Here is a 21,807-nt window from a genome sequence, read left to right as displayed (position 1 = left end):
TTTTACATGCCTTTTGAATGTTCCATATTATATTTTCTTTTTAAAATATAATTTTATTTCTTTATTTCTGTTTGGCTGTGCTGAGTTTTTGTTGCTCTCTAGCTGTGTTGTGGGGGCTTCTCATGGCAGTGGTTTCTCTTGCTGCAGAGCACAGGCTCTAGGCTGCATGGGCTTCGGTAGTTGTATAGCCCGTGGGCTCAGTACATGTGACCCCTAGGCTCTACAGCATAGGCTCAGTAGTTGAGGCACACAGGCTTAGTTGCTCCACATCATGTGTGACCTTCTTGGATCAGGGATCGAACCCAAGTCTTCTACGTTAGCAGGTGGATTCTTAACCACTAGAACAGGGACACCCTCTATTCTATTGTATCTTCTTCCTTCTGGGTTTCCTCATCTGAACCACAGAACACAGAAAATAACCTGAAGTTAACTAATAATATATGATGGATGTTTAAAGGCATTTAGGATTTATTAGGTTGGTGCAAACATAACTGCAGTTTTTGCATTGCTGAAATTTGCCATTTGATATTGGAATACAGTCTTAATAAATGTGATTATGTTATTTTAATTACATCATTTAAAATACATTACATTTAAAAACATTTTAAAGCACATTTCTTACTCTATGTTTTTTTGCTAATGACTTATTACTTTCTGTTTATTTTATATTTATTTCAGACAATGGAAATGATGTTAGACAAAAAGCAAATTCGAGTAATTTTCTTATTTGAGTTCAAAATGGGTCGTAAAACAGGAGACACAACTTGCAACATCAGCAACACATTTGGCTCAGGAACTGCTAACGAACATTCAGTGCAGTGGTGGTTCAAGAAGTTTTGCAAAGGAGATGAGAGCCTTGCAGATGAAGAGCACAGTGCCTGGCCATTCGAAGTTGGCAGTGACCAACTGAGAGCAACCATCAAAGCTGATCCTCTTAAAACTACATGAGAAGTTGCCAAAGGACTCAACATCAACCATTCAACCATTCTACAGTCATTTGTTATTCGAAGTGAAGTGAAGTGAAAGTTGCTCAGTCATGTCCCACTCTTTGTGACCCCAAGGACTATACAGTGCATGGAATCCTCCAGGACATAAAACTGGAGTGCACAGCCTTTCCCTTCTCAAGGCAATCTTTCCAACCCAGGGACTGAACTCAGGTCTCCCGCATTACAGGCAGATTCTTTACCAGCGAGCCACAAGGGAAGCCCAAGAATACTGGAGTGGGTAGCCTATCCCTTCTCCAGGGGATCGTCCCTATTTAGGAATCGAACTGGGGTCTCCTGCATTGCAGGTGGATTCTTTATCAACTGAGCTATCAGGGAAGCCTTAGCATTTGAAGATAATTGGAAAGGTGAAAAAGCTTGGTAAGTGGGTGCCTCATGAGCTAACTAAAAAATTTTAAAAAATCATTGTTTTGAAGTATCATCTTCTCTTATTCTGTGTGGATCACAATAAACTGGAAAATTTTGAAAGAGATGGGGATACCAAACCACCTGACCTGCCTCTTGAGAAACCTGTATGCAGGTCAGGAAGCAACACTTAGAACTGGACATGGAACAACAGACTGGTTCCAAATAGGAAAAGGAGTACATCAAGGCTGTATATTGTCACCCTGCTTATTTAACTTATATGCAGAGTACATCATGAGAAACGCTGGGCTGGAGGAAGCACAAGCTGGAGTCTAGATTGCCAGGAGAAATATCAATAACCTCAGATATGCAGATGACACCACCCTGATGGCAGAAAGTAAAGAAGAACTAAAGAGCCTCTTGATGAAAGTGAAAGAGGAGAGTGAAAAAGTTGGCGTAAAGCTCAATGTTCAGAAAGCTAAGATCATGGCATCCAGTCCCATCACTTCATGGGAAATAGATGGGGAAACAGTGGAAACAGTGTCAGACTTTATTTTTTGGGGCTCCAAAATCACTGCAGATGGTGACTGCAGCCATGAAATTAAAAGACACTTACTCCTTGGAAGGAAAGTTAAGACCAACCTAGACAGCATATTAAAAAGCAGAGACATTACTTTGTCAACAAAGGTCCATCTAGTCAAGGCTATGGTTTTTCCAGTGGTCATGTATGGATATGAGAGTTGGACTATAAAGAAAGCTGAACACCGAAGAATTGATGCTTTTGAACTGTGGTGTTGGAGAAGACTCTTGAGAGTCCCTTGGACTGCAAGGAGATCCAACCAGTCCATCCTAAAGGAGATCACTCCTGGGTGTTCATTGGAAGGACTGATGCTGAAGCTGAAACTCCAATACTTTGGCCACTTGATGCGAAGAGCTGACTCATTTGAAAAGACCCTGATGCTGGGGAAAATTGAGGGCAGGAGGAGAAGGGGACAGGGGATGAGATGGTTGGATGGCATCACCGACTCAATGGACATGGGTTTGGATGGACTCTGGGAGCTGGTGATGGATAGGGAGGCCTGGCGTGCAGTGGTTCATGGGGTCGCAAAGAGTCGGACACGACTGAGTGACTGAACTGAACTTCTCTTTTTCTAGGCAACAAAAACAAACCATTTCTTGATCAGATTGTGACTTGTGATGAAAAGTGGATTTTATACAACAACCACTGATGACTAGCTCAGTTGCTGGACTGAGAAGAAGCTCCAAAGCACTTCCCAAAGCCTAACTTGCATCAAAAAAGGTCATGGTCACTGTTTGGTGGTCTGATCCACTACTCACGGTCATAGTCATGGTCACTGTTAGCTAGTCTGATCCATTACTGCTTTCTGAATGCTGGGGAAACCATTATATCTGAGAAATATGCTCAGCAAATTGATGAAAGCATTGAAAATCACAATGGCTACAGCCAGGAGTTGGTTAACAGAAAGGGCCAATTCTTCTCCATAACAATGCCCGACCACATGTCATACAACCAATGCTTCAAAAGTTGAATGAAGTTTTGCTTCATCTGCCATATTCACCTGACATCTCACCAATTGACTAATGCTTCCTTCAAGCATCTTGACAACTTTTTCAGGGAAAATGCTTCCATAACCAGCATGATGCAGAAAATGCTTTCCAAGAGTTCACTGAATCCCAAAGCATGGATTTTTACACTACAGGAATAAGCTACCTTATTTCTCATTGGCAAGAATGTGTTGATTGTAATGATTCCTATTTTGATTAACAAAGATGTGTTTGAGCCTAGTTATAATGATTTAAAATTCATGATCCAAAACTGTAATTACTTTTGCACAAACCTTATAGTTCTTCCACAGAATCAATTGAGAAAAGCCAGAGATACTAAGATTTTCTGTGGGCAGTGACCTTTTCTAATATTTAAAAGGAGCATATATACGTAACAAATGAAAGCATGGTATACTTATATTTACATAATAATAAAATGTAACATGTAACTAATAATAGCTACCTTTTAGTGAACATTTACTCGGAATAGGCATTTTACATAGGATTTTATGTATATCCCCTCTAGGAACTATGAGAAGTACACAGTTTTAAACCCATCTTATAACTGAGTAAACCAAAGCCCAGGCTACTACGGAGCCTATTAAGGAAGTACAGTTGCGCTTGTCTCAAGCTAGGTCTGTCTTACTCTAAACCCATGGTATTTCCACTATACCTGTCACCTTTCCACTATTAATAACAACAATGAAGTTAAATACTAGTGGCTATCAGTGACTATAATCAATTTGATCAAAATAGTCTGAAGAATAATTTTGTGTCAATACATCAGTCCAGAAAGGAAAAAAAACATACACTGATGAATGAGTAGCCAACAGGCATAAGGAAAACCTACCCTGCTACTTAGGTATTTTCACGTAGTGCCTATCAAATGCAGGTACTGTGGTAAGTGCAGGGTATGCCGAAGAGCAGAAAAGATGCACAAAGAATAAGTATGAGCGTGTGTGTATGAGTATAACGTAATTATTTGAACATGATAACTTGACAGAAGAGTTTTGACACATACATACTTTAAACACGGTTATCTCAGACTTAAGTATGACAAGCTACTGAATGATGATGGGCACAACATCTTATATTAGAACTCCAAGAAGGCACTGGAAGCTTCTACTAATTTCAGATGTCCTGAAGCTAGAAAATATCACTATGCCCTTAAAGAGAAAGTGAAAGTGAAAGTTGCTCAGTCATGTCCGACTTTTTGTGACCCCATGGACTGTAGTCCATGGTATTTTCTAGGCCAGAATACTGGAGTGGGTAGCTGTTCCCTTCTCAAGGAGATCTTCCCAACCCAGGGATTGAACCCGGGTCTCCCACATTGCAGGCAGATTCTTTACCAGCTGAGCCACAAGGGAAGCCCCAAAATACTAGAGTGAGTAGCCTATCCCTTCTCTAGGGGATCTTCCCAACCCAGGAATCAAACCAGGGTCTCCTGCATTGCCGGTGGATTCTTTACCAACTGAACTATCAGGGAAGCCCAAAGAGAAAGTACTAAACCATAAACCTATCCGAGTCCTAGCTAAGAATCTACTCAGAGGAAACTCGGGAGTGGCTGTATTTTTCACATAGTACAACCCAAATTATTGCTTGTGCTGCTTCCTCCAAGAGCAATTCCCTTGGCAAAAAACATAAACTAAGTGGGAAGAAAGAGATATAGGTGGGTTGAGATCTTTAAAAACCTAAGAGAAGGTGCAAAAGAAAGGCAAGGGAGGGAAATATTAGATTGGCCAAAAAGTTCATTTGGGTTTTTCTGTAAGAAACCTGGTAATATGATAGAGAGGAAGAGAAAGACAGAACAAAATAACTATAAAGTATACATTTATTGGTGATTTGTCTCAAATGATGACACTTCACAATAAAAAGATAACCAATTTTCTCATTTGATACCTGAAATCTATAGAAACATCATTCTAATTCAACAAAAGCTTATAAATGTTCACATTTTATTCAAGTCTTACTTTATACCTAAAAAAGAAATACAAAAATCCCATAAATTATTCTAAGAGTAAAATATTTTTTACTCTTAGAATAGGTATTTTTCTAAGGCAAAGATTAATTAGGCTGTGTCAGCAGTCCTGGGTTAATGTAACTTTAACTGAGCTATGCTGTATTTACTGTGGTGATGATATTAGAGACTGAGAAGAAAATTTTCTCAATATCTTTATGGAAGGTGTCAAAAATATTAAATTAACATGTTAAAATTACATTGCTAGACGAATTATTTTAAAATTCCCTTGGAGAAGATGTAATTAACTGACTTATTCTTTGAATAGAAGACTTTAGTAGAGATGATGGCTAGTTAATTTGAATACAGCCTTGTTTTAATACCCTTCCTGTATTTTAGGACATAATATTATAAATGCTGATTGGTACCTAATACAATTTTAATAATTTTCACTTATAGAATGAGTGTGCACATAGGTGATGAGGCCAACAAGTATAAGCCATGTAAATTTAGTGTTGGAATCTTCAAATTTTCAGCCAAATAAATAATAATGCCTAATCTCAGGGAATAAAATTAAAATGGCTATTATGTAGATGTGGAGAGCTCTGCATTTAATTTAAACTCTGAATAAAATATTGACGATAGTACCAGTTTAGTTTTTATCCTGGGAAGTTCAAACTCATGTTAAAGCATATATATATTATGGGCATACAGTATAGATAACAAAACAAAGATCAAATAACCCACAGACTAGAGATACTGACAATAATTTTCCTGGTTTTAAGAGTCACACCTAAAAATAATCATGGTAAGGCCCTGCATAAACTATATGGGCTTTGGTGTCAGTTCTGGGTACAAACACCAGCTCTACCACTCACTACGCAACAAAAAAGTGCTTCTGAGCCTTACTTTCCTCACAGGGTAAAACAGAGCTCTTGTCTTGGAAGAATATAATAGCATTTCATTATAACCATGCATACGAGTTAGACCAGGTACTTGCCACAGTGATACAGGTTGATGTACTCAAGAAACTATTAATAGCTGTTATTAAGAGCTTCTGAAATAGATTCTGAAAAGGCAGAGCTATAAGGTCTAAGAGTCTAAAGAAAAAGTTACAAAGTTTAAAATTATATATGATTAATACTTCATTATATCAATTATAATGTAAAAATACATTCAGAAAATATTGATTGTGCACTCACAACATGCCAACATATGCTAAGCTTCAATATTTTATGGTATTTTTAAGTGTTAGTGGAACAAGAAGCGTAGAGCTATGAGGGCATAAAAGGTGAACAACGGATATAGTTATCGGTGCTCAGCTGTTGCATGGAACAGTCTCCTTTAGTTAACTTAATGGTATGGAATGACTTCATTTTGCAGTACACCATCTCTTCTTTCAAATTAAGAAGGAATATTTTTACAAGGATTATTTAGTTCAAGTGAGAACCAGAGAGAATAGTCCCATCAGTTTGTCTTTTTCCTTTAATAACAGTAGACCTACAAAGTTCTCATTTGAGTTTTTTTAAGTGACTGTATTTTCCACCAGGGGTAGAGGGGAAAATAGAATGAAAAACTAGGGAAAGAAAGAAGTGGAAGGGGAGGGAGAAAGGAGGGAAGAAGATACAGAAACACCTGGAGAGGAGGATTATAGGAGAAAGGAGGGAGAAAGTTAAAAAGTGTAGGGGGATAGAACTACATTCCTGGTTTTTGTTTATTAAAATGAACATATAAACACCTCCCCAAACACACACAAGCATGTTCCTACTTTGCTGAGAAAAAGTTATTAATAAAGGTGGAATAGCTCTGTACTTCACTGATAGATACTTCAGTGTTCTCTTTTCGAAATATAATTTGAACTTGTTTCCAAGGTATTATCTTTAAGTTTTAAGATTTGATTGCAAAATATAACTGGTCTGTTTTGTAACTTTCATCATAAAGAGGTATTGATATTTCTAAAATATTTCTCTTGTTCATTTACTGATATGTATAGTGCAGTGAAACTGCAACACAGGATTTATGTAACTGTTATTACCATCAGTTCAAGACTAACAATTTGCTTGGCACATAGGGATGATGTGTTTGCAAATTACTACTATTATTGATGGTTTAAAATAAATACAATGATACCATTTTATATATATTCTACTGTCTTGAGCAGAGGAGACAAGATCACCAGCTATGCACATTACATTTGCTAAGATTTTTATTGCCCAAAATTAGATTTAGAGAATACTGTCTGATTTATGGTACATCTGAATCCATGTTATATCATACAAGGAATCTGTGATGTGTGCCAAGCAATCCTGTTAACAGTCAAGAGAGGCTATAATTTAATGAAACAAATAAGGACAGGACACTGTCACTTCAAAAGGTCACAAATAACTAAAATTATTATTGTTATCTCTAGGAAAATAAAACAAAAAGCTAGGAAATGGTTGAGGAAAGAGTAAACAGAGATTCAGTCTAGGCGATCCAACATCTAGATGTTGTATTTCCAGGAAAAGAACAAAGGCAATAAAGAGGAAACTCTGAAAAAATGATAGAAGAGAATTTCCCAGAGCCAAAGACCAGGTGACTTAGGACTGGAAAAGCCCATCAAACACCTAGTATAATAAATGGGAGAAGAAAAACCAAAACCCACAGCGGGGCACATTAAGCCAGTTATAAAAGACCAATTATATGATTCCATTTATATTAAATGTCCAGAATAGGCAAATCTTTAGAGACAGATGAGGGAGATGATAACTAAAAATATCACAGCTATTTTAGGGGTGATAAAATTGATTCTGGTGATGGTTGTATTAAGTCTGTGAATATACTAAAAATCATTAAACTGTCTGATTTAAATTGGTGATCTGTACTTAGCCATAAAAAAGAACCCATCTGAGTCAGTTCTAATGAGGTGGATGAACCTAGAGCCTATTATACAGAGTGAAGTAAGTCAGAAAGAGAAAGACAAATATCATATATTAATGCATACATACGGAATCTGGAAAGATGGCACTGAGGAATCTAACTACAGGGCAGCAACAGAGACACAGACGTAGAGAACAGACTTGTGGACACGGGTAGAGATGGGAGGAGAGGGCGGACGAACTGAGAGAGTAGCACTGAAACATGCACATTACCATATGTAAAACTAGACAGCCAGTGGAAATTTGCTATATGATGCAGGGAGCTCAAATCTGGTGCACTGTGACAACCTACAAGAGTAGGATGGGGCAGGAGGTGGGAGGGAGGTTGAAGAGGGAGGGGACACATATGTATCTATGGCTAACTCATGTTGATGTATGGCAGAAACCAACATAATATTGTAAAGCAATTATCCTCCAATTAAAAATAAATAAATTAAAATTAAAAAATAAAAAATTGGGGATCTGTATGTGAATAAAACTGCTAATGTTAATGTGTGTTAGTTGCTTAGTCATGTGCGACTTTTTGTGACCCCATGAACTGCAGCCCACCAGGCTCCTCTGTCCATGGAATTCTCTAGACAAGAATACTGGAGTGAGTGGCCATTCCCTTCTCCAGGGGATCTTCCTGACCCAGGGATTGAACCCCTGGTGGTTCAGAGGTTAAAGCGTCTGCCTGCAATGCGGGAGACTTGGGTTCGATCCCTGGGTCGGGAAGATCCTCTGGAGATGGAAATGGCAACCCACTCCAGTATTCTTGCCTGGAGAATCCCATGGACGGAGGAGTCTGGTGGGCTACAGTCCACATGGTTGCAAAGAGTCGGACACGACTGAGCGATTGTCCTATCCTATCCTATCCTGCATTGCAAGCAGATTCTTTACCATCTGAGTCACCAGGGAAGCCACCAGGGAAGCTAATGTTAATAAACTTGTTTAAAAAAAGATATTTGAAGCATTGAAACATGTATAATATCATGTATGAAACGAGTCGCCAGTCCAGGTTGGATGCACGGTACTGGATGCTTGGGGCTGGTGCACTGGGACGACCCAGAGGGAGGGTAGGGGAGGGAGGAGGGAGGTGGGTTCAGGATGGGGAACGCGGGTATACCTGTGGTGGATTCATTTTGATATTTGGCAAAACTAATACAATATTGTAAATTTTAAAAATAAAATAAAATTTAAAAAAAAGATATTTCAGTATTCTGGGAATAAAGGAAAAAATCTTATCTTCCTGTTCTCTTCCTGAATTCTTTTTTGAAGTCCTACTCTCTCTTCCTTTTTCATAGCATTTTATAATACATAATGAATCTTCTTGATTCTCTTTGAGGATACTCAGGAATTTTTAACGTTCTTTGCTAATCCCAAGCTCTCTCTCAGGCCAGATATTTTATTCATCTCCCTTTTTTCCCTGTGAAAGTATTTCTTCAAATACCTGGTAATACTCGATTGTCCATTCAAATTTAAAAGGCACTGCTGCTGCTGCTGCTAAGTTGCTTCAGTGGTGTCCGACTCTGTGTGATCCCATAGTTGGAAGCCCACAAGGCTCCCCTGGTCCCTGGGATTCTCCAGGCAAGAACACTGTGGGTTGCCATTTCCTTCTCCAATGCATGAAAGTGAAAAGTGAAAGTGAAGACGTTCAGTCGTGTCCGACTCTTAGCGACCCCATGGACTGCAGCCTACCAGGCTCCTCTGTTCATGGGATTTTCCAGGCAAGAGTACTGGAGTGTGTTGCCATTGCCTTCTCTGAAAAGGCACTAGAGACATGCAGAGATTTTATACATGGGTGAATGTCTAGCAAGTTTCTCTTTCTGGTAGGTAGAAGGGATCTGGTCATTATACTCTGAAACCCTTAAATGCCTCACAATGGAAGGCTTTCCAATAAAGTCCCAGTTCAAACTTTTGTTGCCCAGTTTCCCACTAGGCAGTTGGTCTTCGTTCATCTAAAGGGGAAACAGCTGGCTGCCAGGCTTTCCACTCATGGCGGTGAACTATTACTTTACATACTTTTTTTTCTCTCTCTTCCTTTTATTATTTTTTTTCCTTTTATTTTTATTTTTTTTAATTTTATTTAACTTTACAATATTGTATTGGTTTTGCCATATATCAAAATGAATCTGCCACAGGTATACATGTGTTCCCCATCCTGAACCCTCCTCCCTCCTCCCTCCCCATACACACTCCCTTTCTTTCATGATTCTAGCAGCTGCAAGGTAGACCAGCTCCTTCATTAACTAAGTTTTCCTCCATATTATAGGCTTCTTCTGTCACTAATCCTCCATCTATTTTTTAGCTTCTAGAAATGGGCTCATATTTCCCATTTATTGCTGGGCTTCTCCCATTCCTTTTATTTTTTTTTTTATCATTTCAATCATGTCTTGAGGAGGAGAGGAGCTAAACACTTGTTCTAAAATATACTTTCAGGTATCTGTATATCTTAAATAGGAAGCAATCTAGTCACTTCGAAGTTCAATGGGCCCGATTTTAAGAAAATACGACAAAAGCATTTGAGAATTATATCAATTATTAAGTCTGGAGGAAATAAAACCTGAGTACTATCTACTCTAGCTTCCCATGTCAAAGTCTTATAATTTTACTTGTATGGCAATAGTAAATAAGCATACCCACTGCATAAATACAGGACTATTTCTGAATGATAAATTAGTTAAGAATATTCTGAAGTATAGATGTAGACAGTTTCCATTTGTAGTATATGCTTACTCAGATTCATTATATGACTGTAAGATGTAAAGGACACTAAATTCACATGAAATTAAAAGATACTAAAGGATGAAACAAAAGAGTATTCTGATTACTGAGGTCTACGACCAAGGAATTTGAGCTGGAAGAAAGCCCAGAGGCTAATGCAGTCCAATTATTTAATTTTCTGGAAGTAAAAATAGAGGCTGAAAATAGAGACTGACAGAGTTTCAGTGAGTAGAACCAACCAGTGAATATCCTTTGCTATAAAGTACAAGAAACAACTACTCATTATAAAATGATCAAAGCTTAGTAGAGAATACAACCATGTCTTTTCATTACTAAAGATAAGCTTTGATCAGGTACAAACTTCGTAAGGACTGAGTTATCATAAATGAAACTGAGAGATACCCGAATGGTATTCATACTTACTCATTGCCCCAGTCCAGGCGCACGGTGATGTGCCGCTTAACCTCCCGCACCTGATCCTGAGTCAGGTGACCAGACAGGAGCTGCCTTCGAAGGTCAATAAGTTCATTCATCACATGGCGCAGCTTGTAGAAAAGATCTACTTTATGTTTCTGAAAGGGCATTTTTGGTGTTGGGTGAAATAAAAAAGGGATATGGAAAGGGAATGAAAAAAAAGAGAAACAGTTAAACTATGAAAAGTGCTCATTTCTCTGAACCTCTAAAAAAATAAAAAGGCAATGTAAAGAGAAGCTTATTTAAGAATCTTAAAACAATGTCCTTAGTTCCTACTGTCTAAAAATCTCTATAAAGTGATATCTAACAACATAATTGACCTGGCTCATGTAAAATGCCATTTGTTTACTCTATCCTGGACTATTAATTTTCCAGTAAGTTACTAAACTCAATCACAAAAAAAAGAAACAAAGAAGCCTAGAGAGGTTTTCACTGACAGAAGTTACTCTGTATGTTACAAGGAAGATTTCAACCATCCAGCAACACCTCTGGTTTCTCCAGAAGGATACTGAAGTTGCGGGAGGGAGGGAGAGAATCACTTGCCCTATTTTGAAGGAACTGCTCCAACATAAAGTTACAGTCTCTGGAGTGAGATTCATTCCAGGTTTCCAGGCCTCATCTAGTTTTAATTAGCTTTTGAAAACAGTATGTGTCCCCAGTGTCACAGATTTCTACTCTTTTCAGTTCAATAAAAAGTCTCACCTTTATAAGTGTTAAGTGGAAACATCTTAATGAACTTAATTATGGACATCACAGTGCTTTTAACCTTACAAGTAAAAACTGTAAATGCTATGACAGTACACAGATGCTTATCAAAAAGAATCATTTAAGTACACAGGTTTAAAAACTAAAGTTCTATTTGCTCAGAAGTGAAATCTTGATTTTGGAATTTTTGATTCCTGTTTCTATTATACAGAAGCACAATTTTATATGATAATTAAAATTCCTCAAATGTAACTAGTCCAAAAGAACACTTTTAAGGACAGATCAATCTTTACCATAGTATTAGTAAAGTCTCTATCTGGGATTTCCCCTAAAGAGACACTTGCCAAAATAAGCTGGATTCAAAATAAGCTGGCTATAAATAAACTTATAATTAAAATTATAGAAAGTAAATTAAAAATTTGTAGAATCAGCTAAGGTTTTTAAGTAGCCCTGATCTTATGATTACAATGTTTGGAACAACATGCTACTCAGAAATCATCTAATGGAGCATCAGATTTATAAAGGTCCATTTTAAAGAGAAATTATTTTTAACTATTAATAGAAGACCTTAGTAATCACCCACTCTAACTCCATCAAGCTGTTCTTTCTTTACTCAATGAACATATGAAGAAAAGTTAAGCACCTTGATGGTACACAATGCTGGCTGACAGACAGGACCCAAATTTTCGCTAGCTCAAAAGCAACAAAGCCTAAGCAAATTGCATCTGCAAAACTGAGAGCTTGAAGCAACAGTGGCAATGTGCTGTTTTCTTCCAGCACATGCATTTCTTTTTGACCAATCAGGGCCACCTGTCTAAACTTAAAATAGGAAGTTAGGATTAATACTTGCCCATCAAGCCATATGCAACAATCCACTATAGAGACATATAAGCATGTATTCATTCACTCAGTTAACAAACACTTATGGAGCACCTGCTGAGAGCTATCACTTTGCTGTGATCCTAAGTCCCTACACTCATGGTGCTTTCATTCTAGTGGGCAGAGACAGACCACATAGGCAAATACATAATGGTGGTGAGATATACATAATATCTCATATACAAATACATAATTCTAAGAAGAAAAATTAAAGCAGAACAGGAACAATGGGTGACCAAGGGTCGGTTGGCTGGGGAACAGAAGAAGGTACTGCTTCAGGTAGAATAGTCAGGAAAAGGCTTCTTTGAGAGCTGAACTTTAAGTAGAAACCTGAATGAAATATGGTGACAGCATTTAGGAAAACGGGCAATTTTCAGACATGAGAAACAGCAAGAGCAAATGCCTCAATGTGGAAGTAGACTTGGCATATCCGCAGAGAATAAACAGATCAGCGCACCTGAAGCAAAGTGAACAAGGGGGAAAGTAGTGATCATGCAGTGAGAGGCAACATGGGACCAGATTAGGCTGGGTCTTTGTTAATTATGTTAAGGGCTTTAGCTTTTATTCCTAGCAAAACTGGAAGCCTCTGGAGATTTGGAGCAGAAATGTAATGTGATATGACACAAGTCCTGAAAGCATTGCTTTGAGTGCTCTGTGCAAAGAGATAGTGGGGGTTCCAGATAGGAAACTATTTATTGCAACAATCCACAAGATGATGGCTGACAGGACAAAGGTAAGAATGGTAAAGGTAAACATTTCAGAGTTTGGAACGTTGACATGTTTTGCAGTTAGAGCTGTCCATATCTGATGATCGATTGGATGTGAGATATGAATGGAGTCAAGGACCATTCTTTTTCCTAAACTGAGAAGCAGGCCTAGAAGAGGCAAACAAGGCTCAATTTGGACATGCTAAGTTTGACACTGAGTTTCAACACTTAGAGGTCAGAAAAGTGAGGAGAATCTAGCAAAGGAAACTAAGAAGCAAGCAGTGAGGTGAGAGGAAAAGCAAGAGTATAGAAAACAGGAGTTAAAAGACTTTGTTAAATGTACTGAGAGGTTACATAAAACATAGACTGAGAACTGGCTACTGTTCTTGGCACTGTGGTGGCCACTGATGGGATGGCCAGAGTGATCTCAAGATTAATGGGAAAGGATGGAACAGACAGAGCACAGACAACACTTCTGTAGAACTCTCACTAACTGGAAGCAGAGAAACAGAGTAGCAAAGCAGCGTTGTGCTATTAGCAAAGAGTTAGTCACTCAGTCATGTCCAACTCTTTGCGAACCCATGGAGTGTAACCCACCAGGCTCCTCTGTCCATGGAATTTTCCAGGCAAGAATATTGGAGTGGGTTGCCATTTCCTCCTTCAGGGGATCTTCCCAACCCAGGGATCAAACCCAGGTCTCTCGCATTGCAGGCAGATTCTTTACCATCTGAGCCACCAGGCAGGATTTTTAAAAACAAAACACAATTTTAGGCTATTTGTATGCCGAAGGGAATAATCTGGTAAAGGGGAAAATTTGATGATGCAGGTGTTAAATCCTTGAGTTGTCAAGAAGAGATGGGTCCCAGGTTAAAAGAGGAGGTTTTGCTTATGCAGGATATTCCACTGTCACAGAAACAAAAGGCACACAACTGAGTAATGACACCAGTACTCAGGAGATTTGGTGACAGAACTAAATTTTCCCTTTGGATGTTTTATTCTCAAGGAAATAAAAAGCAAGGTCACCAGCTGAGAGTGAGTACAGTGGGAGTGGGTGTTAGAGGTTTGAGAACAGAAGAAAAGATCTTAAAAAAAAAGTTTCATAGAGAGTGGTAACAAATTGTCAGGGGAAAGATAGCTCAACTGTTAGATGGTTTTGACTTTGTGAACACTAACTAAAAGTGCAGTTTTGCGTTTATTATAAATCACATATAATGAGGTATATTGATACTGAAACATCACATATATACGTCTGAGGGGACTTCCTTTGTGGCTCAGACAGTAAAGCATCTGCCTACAATGCGGGAGACCTGGGTTCGATCCCTGGGTTGGGAAGTTCCCCTGGAGAAGGAAATGGCAACTCACTCCAGTATTCTTGCCTGGAAAATCCCATGGACGGAGGAGCCCGGTTGGCTACAGTCCCTGGGGTCGCAAAGTTGGACACAACTGAGCAATTTCACTTCACTTCATATACATGTGTATGCATATATACATGCACACACATAATATATACTCACATACACATACATACAATATCCATATAACAAATATGCACACACACATACATATACTATTAATGCAAGAATATACTAATACATTCTTTTAAGGCATTACATGGTTATTTATTTTTTTAAATCAAGAGTTTCTAATAGATTGTATTTTCCAAAGATGACAATAATACCTCCCATCCCAAGTGCTCTTCTGCAAAAATATGAATCTGACACTCCCCTAGAATGAACTGGGGCACATTTCTTTCTTTCTTTCCTCTTCCATTTTTGGCTCTGCCTTGCAGCTAGGAGGATCTTCATTCCTTGGTCAGGGATTGAACCTGAGCCACCGAGTGAAAGCATGGAGTCCTAACCATTGCACCGCCAGAGAAGTCCCTGGAGCCTATTTCTTTACATCCTTAAATCTGGCCAGGCCCTAAGACTGCTCTGACCAATCCAGTGGTGAGCGGGGACCGCAGTGAGTAGGCTAGTTCTAGACACAGCCCTTAACTAGTCTGGCAGCTTCTGTTTCCTGTCTCTTGGAATACATGTTCTTGGGAGGTTGCCTCTCAGAATCCAGCTGCCATGCTGTGAAACGCCCAAGCTATGTAGAGAGGTCACAAGGAGACATTCCACTAAGCCATCTCAGCTGTGGGCATGAGCCATGTCAGATGCCACACCTAGCCGAGCCACACCTTCCGAAGAGTACAGCTTCTATCAACATGTAACTACAACAGAATGATAAACCCTACGTGAAACTGCCCAGCTGACCTCACTATATCCAGAGAATGAAATATAGTAAATCATTGTTTTAAGCCACTAAGCTTTGGAGTAGTTTGTTATGTAGATAAACCAGCACAACTGTACGGTATTTTTTTCCAATAGAAAAATCAGTTACTGTTTCTGATTATATAAAGCTGGGAATACTAATCTGCAATAAGAAAGAAACAGATCATACAATCAGAAAGCAGCCCTATTATTATAATCAATGTGGTGCTAACTTCTTTTTCCAGGCCAACCTAATGGCCTCTGTGACCAGAGGTCCTAACACTAGAGGCTCCACCAGCACTGCTCAGACACCACACAGTACCTAGCAGAAGAGAACACACATCATTCAACGTGAACAATCTGGGAGACTGACTCAAGAGCACACAATTTACCTGCGAGCACTTGATGACACAGGACAGCTAAATATCCCATTCAGGCCGAAAAATTCTTTTCTTCTGAGAAACCTGCTCCTCAGTAGACCAAACTAACAGTATATAAGGGATACACCATAGATATTGTGAGCTTGGTTCCAGATCACCACAATAAAGTGAATATGAACATAAAGAGAGTCACAAAGATCTTTTGGCTTCCCAGTGCACATAAAAGTTCAGTTCAGTTCAGCAGCTCAGTGTCCAACTCTTTGTGACCCCATGAATCGCAGCACGCCAGGCCTCCCTGTCCATCACCAACTCCCAGAGTTCACTCAGACTCACGTCCATCGAGTCAGTGATGCCATCCAGCCATCTCATCCTCTATCGTCCCCTTCTCCTCCTGTCCCCAATCCCTCCCAGCATCAGTCTTTTCCAATGAGTCAACTCTTCGCATGAGGTGGCCAAAGTATTGGAGTTTCAGCTTTAGCATCATTCCTTTCAAAGAAATCCCAGGGCTGATCTCCTTCAGAATGGACTGGTTGGATCTCCTTGCAGTCCAAGGGACTCTCAAGAGTCTTCTCCAACACCACAGCTCAAAAGCATCAATTCTTTGGCACTCAGCTTTCTTCACAGTCCAACTCTCACATCCACACATGACTACTGGAAAAACCAAAGCCTTGACTAGACGGACCTTTGTTGGCAAAGTAATGTCTCTGCTTTTCAATATGCTATCTAGGTTAGTCATAACTTTCTTTCCAAGGAGTAAGCGTCTTTTAATTTCATGGCTGCAGTCACCATCTGCAGTGATTTTGGAGCCCCAAAAAATAAAGTCTGACACTGTTTCCACTGTTTCCCCATCTATTTCCCATGAAGTGATGGGACCAGATGCCATGATCTTTGTCTTCTGAATGCTGAGCTTTAAGCCAACTGTTTCACTCTCCTCTTTCACTTTCATCAAGAGGCTGTTTAGTTCCTCTTCACTTTCTGCCATAAGGGTGGTGTCATCTGCATATCTGAGGTTATTGATATTTCTCCCGGAAATCTTGATTCCAGCTTGTGCTTCTTCCAGCCCACCGTTTCTCATGATGTACTCTGCATATAAGTTAAATAAGCATGGTGACAATATACAGCCTTGACGTACTCCTTTTCCTATTTGGAACCAGTCTGTTGTTCCATGTCCAGGTTTACACTAAACTGTAGTCTATTAAATGTGCAATAGCAATAATGTCTAAAGAAACAATGTATACATCTCAATTTAAAATATCTTATTGTTAAAAAATGCTAACCATCATCTGAGCCTTTTGTGAGGAGGAAGAGGAGTATGATAACAAAGATTACTGATCACAGATCACCATAACAAATATTATAATGAAAAAGTTTGAAATATTAAAAGAATTACCAAAATGAGACACAGAGACATGAAGTGAGCAAATGCTGTGGGGAAAATGGCACCAACAGACTTGCTCTGCACAAGGTTGCCACAGACTTCAATTTGCAAAAAAAAGAAAAAAGAAAACCAAAACATTGTATCCATGAAGCACAATAAAGCAAAGCGCAATTAAACCAGGTATGCCTGTAATAAGATTGGCAATAAAATTTAGCCTTCCTGCACAATCATCCCTAGTTACTATCATTGCCAAAACAAAAGAAGAAAAAAAGTTCTTTTTAAGGAGAAGAAAAGAAATCTTAGTAACATATGTACCCTCTGCAAAAGCTCTAATATTTGTCAAGAATGGTCACAGAATGTTTGGAAAGTACACTGAAGAGCCAGCAAAAACCATACATTTAGAATAATTTAACTACTGTGCAAGCACAAGCAGGTAGAATTTACCTTATCATTGTGAAAGAATTTTTGGAGCTCTGCAGAAATACTCCTGATTTAAAAATTATTTTTATTAAACTGCTAGTAACTCAGTGTTGAAGGAAAAAAATTGCTGCAATAATGTCTCTAAGTCAGTAAATGAGCAAAGCTGTAGAGTATCCATCACAAACCAAGCTAACTTTATTTTATAGCTATATATGCACAGATTGTTTAACATACACTAAAGCCGAAGAATTGATACTTTTGAACTGTGGTGTTGGAGAAGACTCTTGAGAGTCCCTTGGACTGCAAGGAGATCCAACCAGTCCATTCTGAAGGAGATCAGCCCTGGGATTTCTTTGGAAGGAATGATGCTGAAGCTGAAACTCCAGTACTTTGGCCACCTCATGCGAAGAGCTGACTCATTGGAAAAGACTCTGATGCTGGGAGGGATTGGAGGCAGGAGGAGAAGGGGATGACAGAGGATGAGATGTCTGGATGGCATCACTGACTCGATGGACGTGAGTCTGAGTGAACTCTGGGAGTTGGTGATGGACAGGGAGGTCTGGTGTGCTGCGATTCATGGGGTCGCAAGGAGTCGGACACGACTGAGCGACTGATCTGATCTAATCTGATCTGAATAGGACTATAAAAATCTAACTTAAAAATTACATCAAAAGTACCACTCTTGTCAAAGAGAATAAAGGGGCTGCCATAAGTGCTAAAAACTTTAGGTCAAAATCAATTTAATAGAAAGTAAACACTGCACCTCAAGTTTAAGTGGTTAAGGGAAGATTCCCAGACCTCTCTCCATTTCATCTCTTACTTTCAAACATTCTTTTATTTATATATATGGGAGAAATATCAATAACCTCCGATATGCAGATGACACCACCCTTATGGCAGAAAGTGAAGAGGAACTAAACAGCCTCTTGATGAAAGTGAAAGAGGAGAGTGAAACAGTTGGCTTAAAGCTCAACATTCAGAAGACAAAGATCATGGCATCTGGTCCCATCACTTCATGGGAAATAGATGGGGAAACAGTGGAAACAGTGTCAGACTTTATTTTTTGGGGCTCCAAAATCACTGCAGATGGTGACTGCAGCCATGAAATTAAAAGACGCTTACTCCTTGGAAAGAAAGTTATGACTAACCTAGATAGCATATTGAAAAGCAGAGACATTACTTTGCCAACAAAGGTCCATCTAGTCAAGGCTATGGTTCTTCCAGTGGTCATGTATGGATGTGAGAGTTGGACTGTGAAGAAAGCTGAGCGCTGAAGAATTGATGCTTTTGAACTGTGGTATTGGAGAGAAGACTCTTGCGAGTTCCTTGGACTGCAAGGAGATCCAACCAGTCCATCCTAAAGGATACCAGTCCTGGGTGTTCATTGGAAGGACTGATGCTGAGGCTGAAACTCCAATACTTTGGCCACCTCATGCGAAGAGTTGACTCATTGGAAAAGACTCTGATGCTGGGAGGGATTGGGGGCAGGAGGAGAAGGGGACAAGAGAGGATGAGATGGCTGGATGGCATCACCAACTTGATGCACATGAGTCTGAGTGAATTCCGGGAATTGGTGATGGACAGGGAGGCCTGGCGTGCTGCAGTTCATGGGGTCGCAAAGAGTCGGACATGACTGAGCGACTGAACTGAACTGAGGTGGCTTTATTTACTCCTTTAATTTCTGTCAAAATGTTGATGCATCATTCTTCAATATTAATGGGAAAAACAATAAATTAATATAACAAAGAAAGCATTCCAGGAATAAAATAACATTTCAAAGAAACAATAATCAACATTCTAGAAAGCACAATGATTATAGTATACCCTTGAAAAAAGAACAGGAGATAACAAAACAGGAGAAAAAGATCTAGAGCCTCAAAAGCTTGCAGCAGGTAGAAAGAGGATAGCTGTAATTTAAAACAAAATTAAGTAATAATGACAGACTAAAACTTTGAGGAATTCTGCCACAGAGTAATACAAAAAACATAATACAATGGATAAATGAGTGAGAAAATATAAGAAAACTAGTGAATCATTCTAGGATGTCCAATTCTAATAAAAGAATTTCTAGGAGAAAAGTTATATAAACAGAAAGATACTGCCAAAGAAGTAATACAATAATTATTGTACAATATTGTATTGTACAATACAATAATCCAGAACTGAAGTAAACTAGTTTCTAGAATGAGAGAACTCATTGCATAGCTGGCATAATCAATGGAAAAATACAACTAAGACATATCACTGTAAAACTGCAGACCACTGGGGACAAAGAGATGATCCTAAAATCTTTCATGGAAAACAACTGTCAATAAAAGACTCAGGAACTAGAATGACACTGGACTTCTCAGTAACAAGACTGGAAGCTAGAAAATAATAAAGTAATACTTTAAAACTTCTGCTCATTATTTGTAATCAAGAATTTTATATCAAGCCAAACCATCAATCAAGGTAAGGGTGGTCTAAAGACATTTCAAATATGCAAAATCTCAAAAAATATTCTCCTACACACTTTTCTCAGGAAGTTATAGAGAAAGTAATTCATCAAATGAGGAAGTAAAGCAGGAATCAAAGTGAGATTGGTTTAATGCAGGAGACAAAGGAACATAGGAGAAGGGCAAAGAAATCCTCAGGCCAGATTAACACAGGAGGTTGGAGGGCTCCATATAGGTTGTCACTGGGGAAAAAAATTAAACTAAAAAAAAACACCCTAAAGTATCCGAACATATTCAAAGGAGATCTTCATTTCTGCCAGAAGACTAGGAGGAAAACACATGAAACAAAACAAAAAGCAAAAATTATTAATATTAAAAAAAACAAATTTACACAAGAAAGGAAATGTAACTTTAATTTGCTGTATGGCTCAGAGGTGAAAGAAGTTACACAGGCATAGTTACAGCTACATACTGACTTAACGAAAAAAAAAAAGGTGATATAACTATTTCGGAAGTGCTAGAGGATGGGAACAGTATATGTGTATGGAGAAAAACATTCAAAGATTAATTCTTATCTTCTATAGTAAGAAATCATTAAATAACACCTAAATAGAAAAATCAAAATATATGTTAAAAGAATATTTAGAAATATGAAATAAAAGAAGAAATAGTTAAAAGAACTTAAAAACTTAAGTATGGAATGGCAATCATGGACTCTGTGGGAGAGGGAGAGGGTGGGGAGATTTGGGAGAATAGCATTGAAACATGTATATTATCATGTATGAAACGAGTCGCCAGTCCAGGTTCGATACACGGTACTGGATGCTTGGGCCTGGTACACTGGGAGGACCCAGAGGGAGGGTAGGGGAGGGAGGAGGGAGGAGGGAGGAGGGTTCAGGATGGGGAACGCGGGTATACCTGTGGCGGATTCATTTCGATATTTGGCAAAACTAATACAATATTGTAAAGTTTAAAAATAAAATAAAATTAAAAAAAAAAAAAGGAATGGGAAGAGATAAGGCCAAAAACTACTATTTTTCACTAAAGGCCTGGTTATTTTTAATATATTTTTTCAAAATTCATATAAACATATTTGATTATCTTTAAAAATGAAATTAAATAACCCTTACCATTAAAAGCCTCCCCTACCCTAAGTGTGTTTCTCTGGGTCACAAAGTTAAACAGAGTCTCAATTCAGCTTTCATTGCTGTTTATTACTTTAAATATTAACAAATGAAAGCAGCCAAACCTGCACAAGTGCAGTGATTCCCTGCCAGAATCAACACAAAAGCTACATCATTTATATGTCTCATTCCCAGAGTGAATGAAAAATGAAACACATTCCACAGCAGAAAAACGCCCTGGAGAAAGCTTTGTCTCTTGACTACAGCATAGCATCTGTCAGTTCACGGCTTCCACATCTGGTGACAGTATATACAGGGCAGAAATGATAGCAGCTACCCTGCCAAACAAGCCCCTTCAGACTATGAAGCAACCAGCTTCAGCAAAGAATGGAAAAGGCAGAAGGCACACATTTGCATCCAAGTTATCTAGAGATGCTGCATGAACAGTACTTTCAGGCAAGGTCAAAATTCCAAGGGCATTAAGGGATTCTGCTGTGCCAAATTCTGCCCCTGTCTGCTCCAGTCTTACCTACCGATTCTCTCTTACCTACTGAAACCAA

The 21,807-nt window shown here is 38.8% G+C and overlaps 1 protein-coding gene across 10 annotated transcripts in view; it reads right to left on the bottom strand.

The window, feature by feature from the left end:
* DOCK3 (dedicator of cytokinesis 3) overlaps nt 1-21,807 on the bottom strand; it is a 304,174-nt gene that overhangs the window by 172,359 nt on the left and 110,008 nt on the right. For all 10 annotated transcript variants that reach the window (XR_003507883.1, XM_027523616.1, XM_027523617.1 and 7 more), the window contains exon 6: nt 10,917-11,065. Coding sequence is in view for 9 of the 10 variants with exons in the window: in XM_027523616.1 (XP_027379417.1) it covers nt 10,917-11,065 (149 nt within the window). In the remaining variant the exon portion in view is untranslated. The remainder of the gene's footprint in view (nt 1-10,916; nt 11,066-21,807) is intronic.

The sequence above is a fragment of the Bos indicus x Bos taurus genome, chromosome 22 (assembly GCF_003369695.1).
Source record: "Bos indicus x Bos taurus breed Angus x Brahman F1 hybrid chromosome 22, Bos_hybrid_MaternalHap_v2.0, whole genome shotgun sequence".
Lineage (NCBI taxonomy): Eukaryota > Metazoa > Chordata > Mammalia > Artiodactyla > Bovidae > Bos > Bos indicus x Bos taurus.
The sequence above is the reverse complement of the archived record's forward strand: the minus strand, read 5'-3'. Positions and strand labels throughout refer to the sequence as shown.